The 21174-nt window shown below is 45.0% G+C and overlaps 1 protein-coding gene across 3 annotated transcripts in view; it reads right to left on the minus strand.

The window, feature by feature from the left end:
• Window positions 1–19315, minus strand: part of LOC137621548 (hsp70-binding protein 1) — a 32702-nt gene extending 13387 nt beyond the window's left edge. The window contains exons 1-2 of one of the 3 annotated variants that reach the window (XM_068351934.1): window positions 19224–19315; window positions 2262–2404 (exon numbers count right to left, since the gene is read on the minus strand). In XM_068351934.1, coding sequence (XP_068208035.1) covers window positions 2262–2393 — 132 coding nt within the window. In that variant the 5' untranslated portion in view covers window positions 2394–2404; window positions 19224–19315. Of the gene's footprint in view, window positions 1–2261; window positions 2405–18945; window positions 19114–19223 lie in introns of those variants that run through there. The other 2 variants (XM_068351932.1, XM_068351931.1) reach the window with 2 other exon arrangements.
• Window positions 19316–21174: the final 1859 nt, after the last annotated feature.

Here is a 21174-nt window from a genome sequence, read left to right on the forward strand (position 1 = left end):
AACGTTTTACCTTCTTCCCCTATAGCGACTAGGGAGAAGAGTAAAAAACGAGAACAACGTTACCCGCTTGAACGAAACGTTTATTCTCCTCTCTCTCCCTCCGTCTCTATCTCTCTCTCTCTCTCTTGACTTAGAACCTGAGAGATGAGCCCAATTATATATCGTTAAAACATATTATTTGTTAAAGGAAAAAAAAAAAACTGAAAGGTTTCCCAAATAAAAAGTTCCTTTATTAGAATTAAAACCATTTAAGCTAAGAAAGAATGAACGAAACGCTAGAATCGGTTTACTCTTACTGCAACGTGAAACCGTGAAATACTCTCTCTCTATCGTAACGATAGAGCGCATGTTGAACGTTCTGAACGTCAACAACTGCGGAGACTAAACTAAACGTTAGTTCATCTTTGAAAACAGTACGAGACTATCAAAGAAATTCTTTCAAAAACATTAAAATTAAAAAAGTATAAATTCTTAAAAGGAAATACGATATGACGGGCTCAATGTTAATTAACTTCGGTTCCAAGTAAGGACCGCCTACTATTAGGAAAGGTCGCATATAAACAAACATAAAAATTAATTTTTATAAGTTTATAATAAATGGAAAGTTAATCGAAGAGGCCTATAAATGGCGGAGAGATATAAAATAAATAGATCTATAACTTGTTAAGCAAAATTACCAAAAACCTAAACACACTTCCGTCTAAGGGAAGGGTCGGTCATTTAAAAGTGAAAGAGAGTCCATACTCTCTTCGTCACCAACACTTCCGTCTAAGGGAAGGGTCGGCCATTTAAAAGTGAAAGAGAGTCCATACTCTCTTCGTCACCATAATTAAATCTATCCAAAACGAGTTCAAGTTTTGAAATGAAGATAAAACCCCTGCATAGCGAAAGCTCAAAACTGGAATAGTGTACTTCACCAAAACGTTGTGAAAACAAATCCAGTTAGGGACGGCGTATTTAGTAGGTCTTGCCTGTGGCACGACAGAGGAAAAATTGAGTTCTTGTTGACAAGAAGTACTTGAGTACCTGCTCACAGATGGCGCTGTTGTGTACACCCCCACCTGTATAGCGATCGCTGGCGTATCCCGACCTTAGATTTCTGTCGGGCAACAGAGTTGACAGCTACATGATCATCGGGTAAGATTAATATTGAAAAGTACCAGTACGTCCATTGGGGTTAAAAGGGATAAGAGCAGTAACAACATTAAAATAGATATTTCATATATAAACTATAAAAACCTAAAAAAATCAAGAGGAAGAGGATTAAGACAGAATAGAGTGCCTGAATGTACCCTCAAGCAAGAGAACTCCACCAAAGACAGTGGAAGACCATGGTACAGAGGCTATGGCACTACCCTAGAAGATCTGCTTACCATAGCTAAAAGAGTATCTTCTACCCTTACCAGGAGGAGAGTAGCCACTGAACAATTACAGTGCAGTAATTAATCCCTTGATCAAAGAAGAATTATCCGTTTATCTCGTGTCATCAGGTGTATGAGAAAAGAGAAGATCGTGGAAACAATAGGCCATAATACTTGGTGTATGCGTAGGCAATGGAGAAATGAGCCGTAACAGGAGAGAGGGATCAAATGTAGTACTGTCTGACCAAAGGACCCAATAATTCTCTAGTGGTAGTATCTCACCGGGGGATTGGTGCCTTGGCATGCCTTCTGATTTGAGTCACTACAAGGGAAGACAGATCAACCTGGCGAAGTGATGATGTATGGGGCCATGCATTTCTGGCCAGCCTGGTTACAGGGGTAGTTAAGACAGCTACCCAGGTCTCAGCCCACAATCTACAGTCCCGTGCAGCCCCGGGCCAACCTAGCTAACAGGAAGAGTGTGCGGCTAAGAACAGCACCGCGCATCTCTGGCTAGTCTGGCTACTGGGGTAGTCAAGCCAGCCACCTGGTATTTGACCCTGAGGGGTCAATGAATAAGGCCAACTGGGGACCATCCAGGAAACGTCCACCTATCCTAATAGAAACGTTATGTCAACAGTCCTACGAAACTTCATAAAACTGACCTTCTTCGGCTTCTTAGAAGGATTAAGGTCAGAATCTGAAGAGGAGAAGGATGAAGAGAAAGAACACTGAACTCGCTTCTTCTCTTAACAACTTTCCCCACAGGCACTACAAATAGAGCCTTCCTTATTTCAAAGTATGAAAAGTTGGTATAAGTGTAGAAAAAAAATGACATATTTGTACTGACATTACAGGTAACTTCAAAAAAAAAAAAAAAATTCTAAAATCTAAACTTACCTCTGGGTCCAATTGAGAGATGTCTGTTGGACGTGTAGTGTCCTCTCTAGCTGTTATCTGTGTACAGAAATTCAGCAAACCTTGTAAATTACGAGGTGGCCTAGGTGTATCATCATTATTTTCCCCGGACATTTTGCTAGCTCCTGAAAAAAGAATAAACCCATATAAACAAAGAAGTTTTCACATAGTTTTCAAGGAAACTTTTATATAAATAAACAATTTCTCTTCCTTTAAAATTTTTTCAGAAACTTGAGTCATACCTTACCATATAGAGAATCACAGCTGACCGGTAATTTTTGACACAGGATTTAAATCTGCTTCAAACAACCACATACAACAGTAATTCATATTGATGATTTAGAACTCAATGTAGTACATAATGCACACAACATTTTCACTACGATACTATTTGACACTGGTAGGCCTGATTGAAATGATAAATATGTAAAAAAGAACTGAACACTTTCCTTATTTTGGTTTTCGATACATACATTTTAAGTTACCTTGGTCAACAGATAATATTTCAACTCATGAACGGAATTACTCATAAAAGCATCTTTGCATTATTGTCTGTCTATGTCAAAGTAACAAGTATATACTGTACAGAGCTAAGAACATACACAGAGGACTCTTGATTAGTTCTAACAGCAAATTAAAGCACACAATACAGGTATGACAAATTCGGAGGTAATTTGTATTTTTCCTAACAATACAAACCTTAGCAACTTAATAGAGGTATTATTTTCGGCGAAGCTGAAAGGAGGAGCCATTAAAATTTAGCAAGGGTTAATCCTGCTAGTTAGGGAGGTAGCTTTCTACCCCTCCCACTCACAAACCTGTGATTGAGCTCACTTTGCTTGGAGGTAGAACTTCAAGGAGGACAGGGTTGGCGGGCAAGTATGTTTAATTAGCTAAGTTTTGTAGCAATAGGAAAAATACAAATTACCTCCGAATTTTTCATTTGTTCTGTAACTGGAATACAAAACCAACGCTATTTAATAGGGGTGACTCACCAATTGGGAGGGTGGATGTCCTGCAAATCTGGCTTTTTGGCCTTACCCGGGGTACTCCCTATTGTGCATAGATCAGAGCGACAATAAGGAGATTCTGTGTCACCTCACTAAACCTGCCAAGCATGGTCTGCGGCCTACGCAAGCTGTATGTGGTGAGAAACTAGCAATGTGACTGTCAAAGTAAAGGTTATTCTGAGACTTGCAGGGAATAACCGAGGAGACCGAGAAATTCCCAATACCACCTCGGCAGGGTATGGGGGTACAATAGTATTGGGACAATACTAAGATACACAGGGGGCAATGATTTACCTGCTGAGGTTTGAGGTCAGCTTGTGCAGAGGATTTCCCCAAGAGAGGGGAGGATGAAGAGAGGGAAAGAACCAGATTTTCCCTTTCATTCACTCAGACTAAAACCCGGGTAACCAATGCCCCCAACCTTCTGCTACTTGTCCATTAAGGAGCTTGAGGTTCTAAATCAGCTGTTGTGCATCCATCACCGGAACGATAGAAAAAGAATTGAGGTTCCTGTGTGTCACGCCTTGCAGGTAGTGGGTGGTGAACGTCGCTTGGCGTTTATCACACGCCAACTTGCAATACCTGCGTCACAGAGTAGTTCTTCTTGAAGGCCAAAGACGTAGCTACGCCCCTGACATCGTTGGCTCTGGGACGACGTGCTGGAAGAGGATCTGGATTCAGAGCAAGGTCAGTGACCCTTTGAATCCATGCGGGGATTGTGTTTTCTGTGATTCTCATCTTGTTTCTGCCCATGCTGACAATCAGTGAGGGTGCTCTGGGCCAAGCTGCTGCCTCATCTGGGCATAGTAACAGATGATTAGGTCGACAGTTAGAGCGGAGACTCATAATCCAGAAGGATACAAAACCTGGATTCTGAGTCTAGGCAAGAAGCTCAAGGACGAAGCTGAAGCTTAGTTCTACCCATCCTCTTGAATGGGCGACATGAAACGAAAGACCATGAAGTTCGCTAACTCCTTTGGCTGCGGCCAAGGCGAGTAGGAACACAGTCTTCCAGGTTCGAAAGCAAACTGTTGCCTGTCGTAAGGGTTCATACAGGAATCTTTCAAGGGAACAAAGAACTCGAACCACGTACCATGGGGGAGGTCTCACTTCTGACTGAGGACAAGTAAGTTCACAACTATGTATGAGGATGGAAGTTCTAAAGATGAAGAAATGCCCATTCCTTTCAGTTTAAATGCGAGACTCAAGGTTGAGCGATTGGCTTTAACTGTTGAAACCGAATGATGCATATCCTCGGTCAATACACGAGAAATTCCACTATTGCTGGAATAATGGTACCGAATGGATTGAGACCCCTTCCGAAGCACCAACCACGGAAGACGTTCCACTTCACCTAGTAGAATGAAGTTGATGACTTTTGCAGTCATCCAGGCATCCCCTTTTGCAACTTGTTGCGAAAAAAAACCCTCAGTGAGAGAGGAGATGCTGGATAGTCTACAGGCGTGAAGGTGTAGCGAAGCTACTGCCTTATGGAAAAGTTGACATGTGGTTGTCCGAGTATATTGTGTCGTGGAGAAAGTTCTCTTTGGGGATCCGTCAGGAGCAGCAGAAGGTCCATGAACTATTCCGCGTGATGCCATGGCGGAGCTATGAGGGTCGTTGAAAGATTGATCGATGTTCTGGTTTTGTTGAGAACTCTTCTCATCAGAATGGTGGAATGCGTACACGTCAGTGTTGTCCCACCGTTGCTGGAATGGATCTTGTCAGAGAGCCTTGGGATCTGGGACTGGGGTGCAGTCCAACGGGAGCCTAAGGTTCAGGGCCGTTGCAAACAGGTCCACATTCGGGGAACCCCACAAAGTTCAGACTTACTTGGCTACTAGATGATACAAAGACCATTCGGAACCCACTATCTGGGATGCTCTGCTCAGACTGTCGGCAAGCACATTCCTCTTGCCAGGAATGAAGCGAGCTAATAGTGAGACCGAGTGGACTTCTGTCCATCTCATCTCAGTATCTCTACTGCTAGATGGGATAAGGGATGTGAAAAAGTACCTCCTTCCTCCTTGATGTAAGCTACTACTGTGGTGTTGTCACTCATCACCACCACTGAGTGAACTGCCAGGAACTGATGGAACTCTTGAAAGGCCAGAAAAACAGCATTCATCTCCAGTAGATTAATATGAAGATACTCTTCAGACTGCCCAAAGGTCTGAGGCCGTGTGGTGCCACACGTGGGACCCCACTCTTATTTTGATGTGTCAGAGAACAACATCAAATTAGGAGGAGGGACGAGAAGATCGACACCCTTCAGCAGATTTTCGTCTGCCAGCCACCATTCGAGATCTGTCTTTTCCTCTGATCCTAGGGGAATCAGAGTGCCCGGGGAATCAAAAGCCTTATTCCAATTAGACTTCAGACGCCACTGGAGAGATTGAATCTTGAGGTGACCGATGGGAACTAGACGGGCCAAGGATGATAGATGTCCGAGGACACATAGGCCCTTCTGGGCTGGGAGATCTTCTCGTTTGAGTTAAGGCCTTGCGACTTTCCTCAGCCTTGCTATCCTGTCTGATGGGAAGGCTTTATGATGTTTGGTGTTTAATACCATGCCCAGGTATACCAGTCTTTGAGTGGAAAGCAGGGAAGACTTCTTGAGATTACCATGATCCCAAGATCTTGGCAAAGTCTCAGAAGTCTGTTTCAGTGCTCAAGAAGGGTTGCCACCGAGTCTGCTAGGATTAGCCAGTCTTCCAGGTAACGAAGGCGATGGATGACAAATCTGTGAGCCCAAGATGGCACAGGGCAAACACTCTTGTGAAGACCTGAGGTGCTGTAGAAAGGCCAAAACACAGCACCTTGAACTGGTATGACTTGTTGTCGATGTTGAAACTCAGATACTTCCTTAAGACAGATGGATTGGGATCTGGAAGCATGTGTCCTTTACATCCAGTGTTCACATGAAGTCTTGTGGTCTTATCACTAGACTGACCGAGTCTGCCGTCCGCATACTAAACAAAGTCTGTATGAGAAACTTGTACAGAGTTGAGAGATCAGTGACTGGTCTCCAGCCTCCAGACGCCTTTTCCACAAGAAAAGAGTCGACTGAAGAAGCCTGAGGAACTGTCAAGGACCTCCTGGATAGGGCCTTTCTCCAACCAGGACTGGACTTTGGCCCAAAGGGCCTGCCCCTTTGCTGATTCCATCGCAAAGGAGCTCATAAACACTGGATTCTTGGTTAGTGGAGGTAGGGATGAAAAGAAGGGGACACGATACCCTGAATGAATCATGGAGATCGTCCAAGGTTCGGCCTCGAGCTGCATCCACCTTGTCCAGCAGCTTTGTAGGCATCCCCCTACTGGTGGAAAAGTAGGGAGACGACCTCTCCTAGCGTTTATGGTTTCTACCGCAACCTCTCTGAAGTTTTTCTCCACGATTGGACTTGTTGCCTTTCCCATCCTTGACAGGAAAGGGCTTCTAAGACACCTCCGTTTTTTAAACTCTACCGTTTGAATAGTTGAAAGTTTTGTATGGCTGGTCTTGGAAAGGCTGGAGATCTGTAGGGCCGAGCTGTAAGGGCCCTAAGAAGGAGGGAATCCATGTTGAACTTCCTCCACCTCTCCGCAGCCTGCTCGACCTCCCTTGGCTCGAAGAGGAAGAACCCGTTCATGGTGGAGTTTCGGAGCCTAGCGATCCCTGGAGACAGAGGCGAAGGTTGGTAGCCAGAGGAGACAGGATGGACAGTTTCTTAAGAAGAAGAAGAATGAGGAGGCGAAGAGGTGAAAGGACTCTTGCCGCCAACCGACGATGTACGAGCGTGGGATCAGCATGCTGATCAACAGCATGCCACCGAAGAGTCTCTCTATGCGAGACCTTTTACTGGAAAGGGAAACACTTGTCGGAGAGACGTGCCACAGGCTTTGCTCTCCTCACAAAGGATGTTCGTCAGGGCAAGGAGCACAAACCTCGGCAGCGGAAGATGGAGAAGAAGACGTAGTTGCAGGAGCAGCTGGCAGGGCAGCAGACGAACTCTCCATAACCACAACGTCGACAACCGACAAAGGGTCAACGTCCGACGAGAGATACCGCGAAAGACGCGGGGTCGATCACTAATGCTGAGCGAGAGACAGGATGGTGAATCGACAACTCCTGAGGCGGCGATTCACGAACCACTGGACATTTCAGAACAGTGTTAGCCCACAGGGTCACTACCTGGTGGGCCAAGAGTCAGTGGAGTAGGTGCCAGAGAGAAGGAAGGTCTCAAAAGCCTTTCTGCTACAATGATGAACGATCGTTAACCACCCTACCTTCCTACCGGCCACAACCACCACCTTTGGAGGCTGCAGTTGGAGATCCTCTTTGGCAGCATTCCCCTCGCACTTCTCAAGTTAAGCTGAATTATTATGCGTTTATAGGGCACACCATGTAGTTATCAATATACCACATTTACAATATTTTCTGGTTTTACGCACAATTTTGATAAAAAAAGGATACCAACTTTGAAGAACTGATTGGATAATTATATACGTTAGCTGGATTCGGTGTTATCATGTATTGTTTCAGTAGATTTGTGATGGTGTATGCATAATGAGGGCCAAGCCCCACAAGTCCCTTTTTTCAACCCTATTACAAACCTGTATAGAATAAAAACTGTTCAGAATGTTCTAAATACCCAACGTAAGTAATTAGCATATAGATATAAAATTTCCAGGAAAATCATCAAAATTGTCTCATTTTCAAACCAAATAAGCTCTTTCCCTCGAAACACACTTTCTCCCAAGATATCACTGTAGATAACATTCTGATCAATTCAGCAGAGATTTATTGACATAACACAGAACTAATCGGTAGGCCCAATAATTTCAAATGACCCAATCAGACCCCACTTGACCAGGAAAATTTCCAGTCTTTTTCTTTATCTGATCAAAATTCAATAACTAAAAAACTCAAACGGGGAGATGCCTGTTCTTAGCCGCTGAGACATGAAAATGGTAACACTGAACTCGGAGAGTGACAAAGTTTGTCCTGATACAAGTGATTTTTTCTACAACTTCAACAATCCAAAACTGTCAGGGGTTATGAATTACACCCAATTAATTATTTATATTAAATAGGATTCTCGGGTGATTATTCAAGCATTTGTTCCCAAGTATATAGTGTTAGTGATATCTGTTATGGGTGCCGTTATAGTATGTGGCCTACCTTTCGAGTGTGGCCTACGGAATTTTGTCTGATATAGTATGTGGCCTACATACTGTTATTACGAATATTGATCAAGTAAGTACACATGGATTTCAGTATTTAACTATGTAGTTAATGTTAATGTTGTGTAAGGGGGGGGGGTCCGGGGGGGGGGGGCGCAGCCCCCCCGGGTAAGGACACGGCTTTTAGCATAGGTTAGGTGGGTTTTTTAAGTTAGCTTCTCCCGTCGTACTCGTAGGTAAGGACACGGCTTTTAGCATAAGGGGGGGGGGGGGGGGGGGTCCGGGGGGGCGCAGGTTAAGGACACGGCTTTTAGCATAGGTTAGGTGGGTTTTTTAAGTTAGCTTCTCCCGTCATACTCGTAGGCAAGGAAACTGTTCTTTTAAAATTGTATTGTTAGATATTAAACAATTGTGAAAAACAATTGATTTCATTACATATATATACAAACTCTTCCTAAGGTAGGACACATTCAAACCGGCTTAGGTAGGACACATTCAAACCGGGTAGGCCACATACTATAACAGATCCAAAAAGGTAGGCCACATACTATAACGGCACCCTGTTATGTTTACGATAGAAAATTAACTCACAATAGCAAGAATAACAAGCCTATGCTTTTTTGGCACTTCAAATAGTTCATGCTGAAGGAAAACTCAAAAAACGTAAAGTTTTTTAATAGATCCAAACCATCTTGTGAAGAAGTTTTTGTTATATTAGCTTGCTTTGCATATAGTGTTCCAAAGAACACAGGCGAAACTTTCCCATCTCATCCACCGGAAAAAAAAATATCCCTACAAAAGCAGAAATGATGCAACCCAATGATTCTGACTTCGCTGACTTTGCGTACATTTGCTTCTATTAATGTAGAAGATGAATAGTTGATTGAGAAAAGTAAAAATTTTCTTATACCTTGAAAAATTGAATTCTAATTTTCTTAAAACTTGAAATATCAATTATATTTTATGTAAAATATGATTAAGTGTTATTATGCAAAGAATGAAACTGGTTGGGAAGCAAACACAGGGTGAGCTAAGATTCTAAATGGGTGTGTAACCCAGTTCCCAGGGAGATATGTAGGTATGGATAAGGCTCATAGGTTAGGTAACGTAGGGAACCTTAGGTTGGGTGGTGTTCTTAAGTAGGGGTATTGCAGTACAATAGCCACAGCTACAAACTAGAACCTTTGTTAGTGTCCATTTTCTATGCACGAGAGAGGAGCTGGCCACTAATGTACAAAAGCTTCAACCAAGGTAACAGTATGACATAGCTTTTTTGGGCTCAAGCCATGGCGTCCTGATGGAAGGTTCCTTTTTGGTAGCTTCCTTGGGTAAATAACTACTAAGATATTCCCAGAGAATTTAACCACAGGTTATCACAGAATTCTAACTTCTGGAGCGAGTATCCTAAAGGTTTCCCTTTTAAGACATCGTATATCAACAGGGGACGCATGTATTAACGCGCCACATAGCTATCTACACGCCGAACAGAGTTAACACTTCGGTGTGTAAGGGCGGAGAATAGCTGGGAGCCGTTCCACAGCTAATTTCGTCCGTGGCTACTTTTGGTACTCGAGACGTAAACAAACGGGCGCCATTGCTAAATGACGTCACGTCCGTCCTCATCCTTCTGCTAGTAGCTCGCCTATCTTAGACGGATTTTCCCTACGCTCTTTTTATCTCACTGCATCTTCGTCATGTCGCTACCTTCGCCCTCGCCTTCTTCTGGAAAGTTGAGTACAAGGTTCCAGTATTGTTTAGTTAAGCTCTGACCGTAAAGTAAATTTTACTTTGAGATATTTGATGTTTTGTGGCAGAGCTGTGCCTCAACCGGACCCGCCATTTTATGGCGTCATTGTTGTTCTGCATGCCTTATTTAGTTAGCCTCAACAACGCTTCCGGCCTTATTAACTAATCGATACTATTAGTTTATTTAGTCTTCATAGCTAGGAACTTTTATATCGTGTTTTGACGCTTTTTTATCGGTCATCGATTGACCCCATACCAGTTGGCTACTATAGCCCCCAGGACAGAGCGCCTATATCAGTGTTCATGCATGATATTTATCAGTGATCCTAGGCTTATTTATGAAGATAGTGGCATTATTTTACAATACTATTGACTGTGATGCAAGTGTTTTCGCCTTCAGGGACCATATAGGGGACAGGTTAGATAGTGTGTCTTTCTAACCTAACCTACATGTAGGACCCCTATATGCTTCCTTCATCCCCTGCCTTAGGGCATCCCCTCTGTGTAGCCTTGCTCCCCCTACCACGTAAGGGGATCAAGCTCATATCAGAGTATATTATCGCCTCTCTGTCCTCCCTAAGGGAATGATCCCCCCTTAGGGTTGCGTCCAAGAGTGAGGAACGGCTAGTCCTTCCTCTATTGCTAGGGCTAGGTCTCCGACTTTTCCTGCAATAGCGATATGTCTTCCATCCTTCCTAGTTCAGGACATACATCCCTGCTCTAGGTTAGGTTTTGGAGGGGTTAGTTCTGTTCCTTGCTGAAACTATACCCATGCACCGTTTTCAGTCAAGCTGCCTTACCTTAGGCTAGGGAGTGTCCTCCCTTCCTCAGTGGCCACTCTGGTACAGAACCCCCTCCATGGAAGACCCTTCTCTTCTCCCCTCCCCACCTATCTCTTGTATGGCCTAGCCTATACTCAGGTTAGTCTATACCCATCTGTCCCCTGTCCTACAACTCCTCCTTAAGGTGGAGTGATAGGGCTACCTTGAGCTTCTGTGTGCAGTCTGCTCTGGTACATATACCCTTCATAGTGTCCTATGGGGTTAGCCACTGGATGTGTTCTGTATGCAGGGGTTCCCCCCCCCCCCCCCCCCCCCCGCTCTTGGGTGTCCCCTAGCCCTCCCTTGGGCTACCTTAGCTCCCGGTCCTCTGCGGCCCCTGCTTCTGGGTGATAGAGTCAGCCTCTATCATGGGTACACCCACTCAGGCGGGATGTCTGGGGGTCCGTGGCCGGACCCCTACATCCCTCCTTCTGTCTCTTTCACTATCCGGGTGCCGGTCCCTTACCGCCTCCACTGTCGGTGATACCCACCTCCTACCTTGGTGACTCATCCTTTATCCTCTCGGCCGCCAGTCCTCCGTGTGCCGGGGGACTGCCGCCTGCCGCCGGCTTCTAGCCGATGGCTCTCCCTCCTTCCTTATAGCTTGGTCGTCCGCCCGCCGGCCGGCCCCCAGAGTTCCGGCATCCACTGCCGGCAGTCCGGTTCTGCTATAACCATCCTTGTTCTTGTCACCAAGCCGGCAACCTCCGGCTGCCGGAGCCGCCGCTCCCTCCGCCGGCGTGCCGCCGCTGTGCCGGCGGCCGCCACCCTGGTATTACTCTTGACTTCTATATTGTCTGTCCTAATGCCAGAAACTCTGCTGGAGCGGCCTCCGGCGTGCCGGCGGTCTGCCGGAACCTTACGGAGGCGTCAAGACGACTTGCACCCCCTTCTACTAGCTATCATCTGATATTGATAGCCCTACACTGCAACCACATGGCTTGTTTACGTAAATGGATCAGTATCTTATTACTGTTCTATTGGTAATCATGCTGTCTTCTTGCATATCACAGATTTCCAGCATGCTGCGTGTATCTTAGCGTGGCTGGTTGCCGGAAGCCGTTACCCTATGGGATCTTGTAGTCCCCTAATTTGGAACTGAGTGGCCTCAGTCCCAACCTTATATCCTTGACAATTCCCATAGAATTCTATCTGTCCTACGGACTTCTACTTGAATTATATCCTGTGCCTTCGGTCACTTCGGATTGTCCAAGGATGAAGGTTACGGTAACCAGCCGGGCGAGATGCACGGAGTATGTTCCTATCCTATCTCAACCCTTCCTCTGTGCATCACACCCTTTATCAAGTTAAAATTAATGATTAATATTAACTTAGTTTAAGAGTCATTCTTATGACCCCCCCCCATACTCATTTTCTCTTTCATTTACAGGAGGAGCAGATGAAGTGTGATTACGACTTCTGCGCTGTGAAACGCCCGCACTTCTACGGGCATACGGCGTGTAGGACTCACGCCCCTTGTGCCAACAAGAAAGGGGATTTGAAGTTCTGGGACCCGCAGAACTGTATGGTCTGCCAGGATCGCCTAGTCGATGCCTTTCATAATCCTCCCTCAGCGGAGGTCAGGGACACTTCTCGGGATAAGCTACGCAAGTGGGTGCGTGGCTTCCAGAAGAATGCCACTGGACCATACCTGGCCACTGAAGCACTGAGGTCCCTTCTGTTCCCAAAGGACTCCCCCGATTCTGTGGTGCCCAAAGAATTGATCCCCACTGTCCAGATTACGGTGGAACCAGACGTAGTCATGGCCCAGTCCATGCACGAGTGCCACCTGGATTCTGAGAACGACGAACATATGTCGGATATTTCGGAGGGCACGGAGAAGACCCTTATGGCCCAAGGTGCGGAAGATGAAGAGGACCAGGTGGAATACACCGAGTCGGAGCAAGAGGTCGCTCCTCCTTCCATCACCGCCCCTACTCCTACACCGACGGAAGTGTCTCTCCCGTCTACCTCCGCTACCCCGGAACCCATTCCATCCGCCCAAGAGATGTTCCGGATGATCAAAGCCATTATGGACGACAGGCTGAAAGAAACTCATGAGTTCATCAGGTCCATGAAGGGGTCCAAAGAACCGAAGAAGATCTCGGTTAAGGATCTCCCTGCATGCTCACATGCCAACCCCTGGAGGTATGCCGAGCATATGGTTATCGCGACCGGCAGGATCTTTGTCAGCGATAAGATCGGCACGGTCCCCCTGGAAGATGTGGAGTTCTTCCCAAACTTTGAGGCTTACCCGGACTGTTACGTCCGGCTCCGTTCTGAACCTGCCTCTAAAGAGGAGACCGAACCCAAGGAGGAGATAGTGTTCAATCTCTCGAAGGCCCAGGCTATGCTAGCCACCGCATTTAAAAGTAGGGGTTTTACCTGCTCTAAGCTTCCGGCCCTGAGCAAGAAGCACCCTACTTACGTCGCACCCGACGATGCAGTCCTTCCCTTCATGGAAAAGGCCTTCGCTGCGTGCCACAAGGCTGTGGAAGAAGGAAAACCCTGCCCTGCACTGGAGGAGTGCAGACCCTTCTCCATAGTAACTCCCCCCGACGCTCGACACTGGAAGGATATCCAGCATACTTTCGTGGTGGGAAAGCTAGATCCTGACGTAGCCGGACGTCAGTTTAACGAAGACCTCCCGAAACTCAACGACCACCTCCTTCGTCGGGAACAAGATACGAAGGAGAGGCTTGCAGCATCCATGTCCCACCAGGTCCAACTTGACATCATGGCTTGTGACACCAGAGTCCCAGACCACTACATGGTACTCGCCAAATCCCACATGGCAACCCTGGTGAAGGATTTATATCACTTCATGAAGGCTCGGAGAGCCTGTCGAGAATTCGTGTTCTCAGGTGCCACTGTGAAACACGAACCCCGGAGGCTGATTTCCTCCAACATCTGGGGTAAGCACCTCTTTCCCTCTGACCTCGTGAAAGAGATCACCGACAAGGCCGCCATGGAGAACAGGAACCTTCTCCACAAGTGGGGCATGTCAAAGAAGAGGAAATCCTCCCAGGACGACGGACCTCAACCTAAGAGGAAATCCTCCAAGCAGAAACCCCAGCAACGTCAACAGAGACGGTAGTTTCCGGGACCCGCTACTCCCCAAGTGGCAGCTCAGCCACAGCAGACCTTTCAGCTGGTCACCCAACCGGTCTTGTCACAGTCACCGGTTTTCACCCCTGCTTTCGAGCAACAGACAACTACCTTTCGTCCCAAAGGTAGAGGCTCAAGCAGAGGTGCAGGCAGAGACGCGTCTCGCCGTCCCTCCAGAGGCAGAGGAGGAAGGGGAGCTAGCGGCCGAGGCAGTAAGCCCTCGGGACACCAGAAGCAATGAAGTGCTTCCGGTGGGAGGAAGACTCCGCCAATTCCAGGATCGTTGGACCTTCGATCCCTGGGCACACAGCATCGTCAAGAAGGGTCTAGGCTGGAGTTGGACTCAACCATCCCCAACCTTCCAGCAATTCTTCCAACAATCAACCCCCCTTCTGGAAGAATATGTCCTAGATCTCTTGAACAAGAAGGTGATAAGGAAGGTAAAGTCCACCAGGTTCCAAGGGAGACTGTTTTGTGTCCCCAAGAAAGACTCCGACAAACTCAGAGTCATTCTGGACTTATCCCCCCTCAACAAGTTCATAGCGAACGACAAGTTCAAGATGCTGACTCTTCAACAGATAAGGACCCCTCTGCCTCAAGGTTCTTACACGGTCTCCATAGACCTGGCGGATGCCTACTGGCAACTTCCAATGAACCATCACGCTTCCTCCTACCTAGGATTTCGACTCCAAAGGAAAAGCTACGCCTTCAGGGCCATGCCCGTCGGCCTCAATGTGGCCCCTCGGATCTTCACAAAGCTGGCGGACGCCATAGTACAACAGCTCCGCCTCCGAGACGTCCAGGTGATGGCCTACCTCGACGATTGGCTAGTCTGGGCTCCATCGCCCGAGGATTGTTTAAAATCCGGCAGCAAAGTCACCCAGTACCTAGAACACCTGGGATTCAAGATAAACGTGAAGAAATCTCGCCTCTCTCCGGCTCAGAAGTTCCAATGGTTAGGAATCCAATGGAACCTTCAGTCACACCGCCTTTCCATCCCCCAGAAGAAAAGGAAGGAAATAGCAGGGTCTGTCAAGCGACTACTGAAATCCAAGCGGATCTCAAGACGCCAGCAGGAACGAGTTCTAGGCTCTCTACAGTTCGCCTCAGTAACAAACCCGGTGCTTCGTGCACAGCTAAAGGATGCCGCGGGAGTCTGGAGACGTTCTGGATCCATCGCTCGAAGAGACCTCAAGAGACGGCTCCCAAACAGACTTCGACTTCTCCTCAAGCCGTGGTCGGAAGCAAAGGCCCTGAAAAGGTCCATTCCTCTTCAACACCCACCTCCATCACTCAACATCCACACGACGCTTCGCTGGAGGGTTGGGGAGGTCACTCCCACCAAAAACAGGCTCAAGGCACATGGTCTCCCCTGTTCAAGACGTTTCACATCAACATCTTGGAGGCCATGGCGGTCCTTCTAACTCTGAAGAAACTCTCCCCGCCTCCCTCGATCCATATTCGTCTAACCCTAGACAACTCGGTGGTAGTTCGATGTCTCAATCGCCAAGGCTCAAGATCGCCCCAGATAAATCAGGTGCTTCTGACAATCTTCCGTCTGGCAGAGAAGAAGAAATGGCACCTGTCTGCAGTTCACCTACAAGGATTCCGCAACGTGACGGCGGACGCTCTATCTCGGACAAGCCCGATAGAGTCGGAATGGTCTCTAGACGCAAGATCATTCTCCTTCATCTCTCACCAAGTCCCAGAACTTCAGATCGATCTCTCCGCAACGAGCGACAACAATCAACTTCCTCGGTATGTGGCCCCGTACGAGGACCCCAAGGCAGAAGCAGTGGATGCCATGTCACTGGACTGGAACAGATGGTCCAAGATCTACCTGTTCCCTCCCACCAACCTTCTGCTGAAAGTCCTCTCCAAGCTGAGAACCTTCAAAGGGACAGCGGCCCTAGTGGCTCCCAAGTGGCCCCGGAGCAACTGGTACCCCCTGGTCCTGGAGCTGCAGCCCAAGCTGATCCCTCTCCCGGGCCCAGTTCTCTCCCAACAAGTACAGAAGTCGACTGTCTTCGCTTCATCATCGAAAATCAAGGACCTTCATCTCATGATTTTCTCTCCCTAGCCGCAAAGAAGAGGTTTGGGATCTCGAAGAAAAGTCTAGACTTCCTCGAGGAATACAAGACCGAATCCACAAGACGGCAATACGAATCATCTTGGAGAAAATGGGTCTCTTTCGTCAAGGCAAAAAATCCTAAGGAAATCACCATTGATTTCTGCATGTCCTTCTTCATTCACCTTCATGGACAGGGATTACCAGCCAATACGATCTCGACTTGCAAATCGGCCTTGACTAGACCACTGTTGTATGCCTTCCAAATTGATCTGTCCAGCGACATCTTCAATAAACTGCCGAAAGCATGCGCTCGTCTACGCCCAGCACCCCCACCGAAACCGATCTCCTGGTCATTGGACAAGGTGCTCCATTTCGCCTCCAACTTGGATAATGATTCATGCCCTCTCAAGGATCTGACTCAGAAAGTTATATTTCTCTTTGCTCTTGCTTCAGGAGCCCGAGTCAGCGAAATAGTGGCATTGTCAAGAGAAGAGGGTCACATCCTGTTTACTGATTCAGGAGACATTACCCTCTCCCCGGATCCGACGTTTCTCGCCAAAAACGAATTACCCACCAAAAGATGGGGCCCCTGGAGAATATGCCCCCTGAAGGAAGATGCCTCTCTATGCCCAGTAGAGAGCCTCAAGGTCTATCTTCGCAGAACTTCGAACTTTGGTGGAGGCCAACTCTTCAAAGGAGAAACATCGGGCAGCGACCTGTCACTGAAACAACTAAGAGCGAAAATCACCTACTTCATTCGCAGAGCGGATCCTGACAGTACACCCGCCGGTCACGATCCTAGAAAAGTTGCATCGTCTCTGAATTTCTTTCAGAGTATGGACTTCGAAAGCCTTAAAAGCTTCACAGGCTGGAAGTCCTCGCGTGTTTTCTTCAAACATTATGCGAAACAAGTGCACGAAGTCAAACATTTTGTGGTAGCCGCAGGAAGTGTTATGAAACCTGCACCTAACTCTGCATAGAACAGCGAGTTATTTGGGACTCTAACTCTTCGGGTGCCTATGTTGACCCTCGAGCGATACGTAGTAATGTCGAAAACACTTAGTGCTTTCTTAAAACTGTTCTTATCCCAGGTGAAATGTCATAGTCGTCACACAAGTGCCGCATGCCTAGAGCATGATGTGTTTTATTTAAAGACTGACGTTCCTCGAGAACGAGTGCCTACTAATAAATTTGAAATTCCCTTTCAGATTCAAGAGCAAGTCTTTATTACTATGTACATTATAATTTACTGTAAATTAAATTTACTTATTACTGCAATTCATTTATTTTTCTGCAATTGTGAAATAAAATTCTTATTTTATTACTTGTGCGTCTCAATCCGCTCCTACTTATACTATGAAATACATGCCTGTCATAGTTTTATTATCCCTTCCCTATGGTTCATGGAGATACTAAGGTCCTAACCCTTATTATATATTCACCTTTGCAATGTAATATTCCAATACGAATACTTACTCTTCATACCCTAGAGATGAAACTCTACTTCTCGACACACAGTGTCCAACCACCACTTGTCTGCCCTCGAGAATGTTCCGATACGAATGCCAACCATTCAGTCTCGTCTCCAAGTTCTTCAGGTTCTTCTAGCAAGGTGAATAGCCCTTCGATAACCACTTTGATCTCGGCATGGCCCGTGGGAACTTCACTGCCAAGGGGGGCAGGAAGATTCTTCCCTACGGTTCTTTTATTAAGATTACTATGCTACATTGTTCAAAGCCCTTGGCACTTACCTAATAGGGGAAAATCTACCACGATACATTGATTCTCTGGTATTCTTCCATCAGGACGCCATGGCTTGAGCCCAAAAAACGGATTTTGAGCGAAGCGAAAAATCTATTTTTGGGTGAGATAGCCATGGCGTCCTGATGGACCCTCCCTGCTACTTCGTCCAGTTTTTTAGGTCCCACCCTGCTCTGCTGTATCATGGTGATCGGCAAGCAACTGGCTTCAGGATGAGGACGGACGTGACGTCATTTAGCAATGGCGCCCGTTTGTTTACGTCTCGAGTACCAAAAGTAGCCACGGACGAAATTAGCTGTGGAACGGCTCCCAGCTATTCTCCGCCCTTACACACCGAAGTGTTAACTCTGTTCGGCGTGTAGATAGCTATGTGGCGCGTTAATACATGCGTCCCCTGTTGATATACGATGTCTTAAAAGGGAAACCTTTAGGATACTCGCTCCAGAAGTTAGAATTCTGTGATAACCTGTGGTTAAATTCTCTGGGAATATCTTAGTAGTTATTTACCCAAGGAAGCTACCAAAAAGGAACCTTCCATCAGGACGCCATGGCTATCTCACCCAAAAATAGATTTTTCGCTTCGCTCAAAATCCGTTTTTTCGGTCATGCTAAGACCTGGCACCCAAGGTTAGAAAGCAACCCCATTGAAATAGGTCTATGGTTTAAATAGTAAGGCATAAAGACAGTATATTATCGTTTATTTTACATTTAGGGCCTAAGTTTCTGGGCAACGTGCTTACCGAAGGTGTTACTGTGGTATTATTGTTTCTGGTCATGCCCTGAGAAACTGAGAACCTGTATCATAGGATAAAACTGTAGGTAACCAAAGCCTAACAGTAACCTACATTTAGGATGACCACCAATAAAAGAAATTATAGTTGTCAGGTAACTCTAAGATAAACCTCAATGGAGAAATTTAACAAGTGCAATCTATTACAGATTACAGTGAGGCGACAATAAGCCCGCTACAGTAGTCTAACTTACCCTTACAATTAATTCTCCTAAGTGTTTCACAATGCGATTCTCTGATCACAAATACAGAAGATACAGATTGTCACTGTACAAGCTACTTACTAAATTACTATCAACCACGTCTCGGTCTGCTATTTTATTTGTTTGCCTTAAATTCTAGAATAATCTCGCACTTAGTGGAAAGTAGTAGTAGTTTCCAATGTCAATAATGTAACGGCTCACTTCCAATATTTATTTTAGCCATTACATTATGATTTATTTATAAAATCATAATATAAAAACTCACTTACATAGATTTCTTATTATCAGTACATCAATATAAATAAAATAGCACTTTCCGTGCATATTTCTTGTTCTTGAAGACTGTGAATACCCACCGGGAAATACGAAGATAATTCGAGTCAAACCGAAAAAGAATGTTACACCTGTATAAAGGCACTTCTAAAGTTCTTCCCTACGCTCAAACATTATGATGAACGTAGATTATTATTATTATTATTATTATTAACTAAGCTACAACCCTAGTTGGAAAAGCCGGATGCTATAAGCCCAAGGGATCCAACAGCAAAAAATAGCCCAGTGAGGAAAGGAAATAAGGAAATGAATAAAATACAAGAGGAGTAATGGACAATCAAAATAAAATATTGTAAGAACTGTAAAACATCTAAAATAGGTCTTTCATATATAAACTATAGAAACTTTAAAAGACAAGAGGAAGATGAATAAGATGAGTAGTGTGCCCGAGTGTACCCTCAAGCAAGAGAACTCTAACCCAAGATAGTGGAAGACCATGGTACTAAGGCCATGGCACTACCCAAGATTAGAGAGCGATGGTTTGATTTTGAAGCGTCCGTTTCCTAGAAAAGCTGCTTATCAAAGCTAAAGAGTCTCTTCTACCCTTACCGAGAGGAAAGTAGCCACTGGACAATAATTACAGTGCAGTAGCCAATCCTTTAAGCGAAAAGGAATTGTTTGGTAGTCTCAGCGTTGCCAGGTGTATGGGGACAAGGAGAATGTACGTGTAGGCAAAGAAAAAAATGAGTCGTAACCACAGAGAGAGGGATCCAATGTAGTCAGTGTTACCAAGTTAGCTGTAAACTAACTGGACAGAGTAACAAAAGCAGCAGAAAAATATGCCACCAAATGAAATTTCTAGAGAATTCTTTAATTGGTCAATTATTAATTTTGTATGAAAATTTATACATGATGAATTTGGGAAATATTACTGTAATTTTACTTCTCTGGCGAAATTCGATCAGGAACTGATGTGTAGTACTGCCTGGTCAGTCAAGGGACCCAGTAACTCTATCAGTAGTATCTCTATAGTGTTTTGTATTAAAGAGCTAGGATAATTAGCAGGATGGAAAGAGAAGCACAATTGCAATGAATGGTAAAGAAAGTCACAATGTTAGGTCCAAATCTAGAAATATAGCAAGTTAGAAAAGTGTAGCACTCATAAGAAACGCAGAAGGAAGCAGTAATCTGTGTAGATTGCTTAAGTTCCCTAGAAGGAGAATGAAACGAATGAAATGGCAATAGCCATCTGTCATGAAATGGGAATTTTGGAAAAGTTAACTTTCAGAGTTCAGTACTAAACCAGAGAAGCCAGATGTGTTCATTAAAGGGGAATTATTACCAGGTAAACGAGAAAGCGTAAAATGGCAGTATTTAAAGGGTAGATTAACTAAGTACAAATGGTTGAAAGAATTGTATAATGAGAAGAGTGACCATAAACTAGGAATTAAAAAAGGTAAGGATAACATGGAATTCACGAAACACGAAATAATGAACTATGGAATTGTAGCAAAAGTGGGATATATATTAACATAAATATGAATTAAAATATATGTACCCATATAGTATGTCCCACTATCATTGCTAATGTGGAAATATGGGGAAGAATATAAAAGAGATTGAGAAATGAAGGAACTGGGAATTATTAAAATACACAAACCTAAAAGGTATGAAGGCACAGCCTTCGACCACACCACATTGGGGGCGAATAGCTGAAACTGGAATTTACCCAGAAGAACAGGATTAAATATAAAAAAAAAAAAGATTCTTCTATTTCTTCTATACATATATATATATATATATATATATATATATATATATATATATATATATATATATATATATATATACAGTATATATATATATATATATATATATATATATATATATATATATATATATATATATATATATATATATATATATATTATTATTATTACTAGCCAA

Source organism: Palaemon carinicauda, chromosome 28, assembly GCF_036898095.1.
Source record: "Palaemon carinicauda isolate YSFRI2023 chromosome 28, ASM3689809v2, whole genome shotgun sequence".
In the NCBI taxonomy this organism is placed as follows: Eukaryota; Metazoa; Arthropoda; class Malacostraca; order Decapoda; family Palaemonidae; genus Palaemon; species Palaemon carinicauda.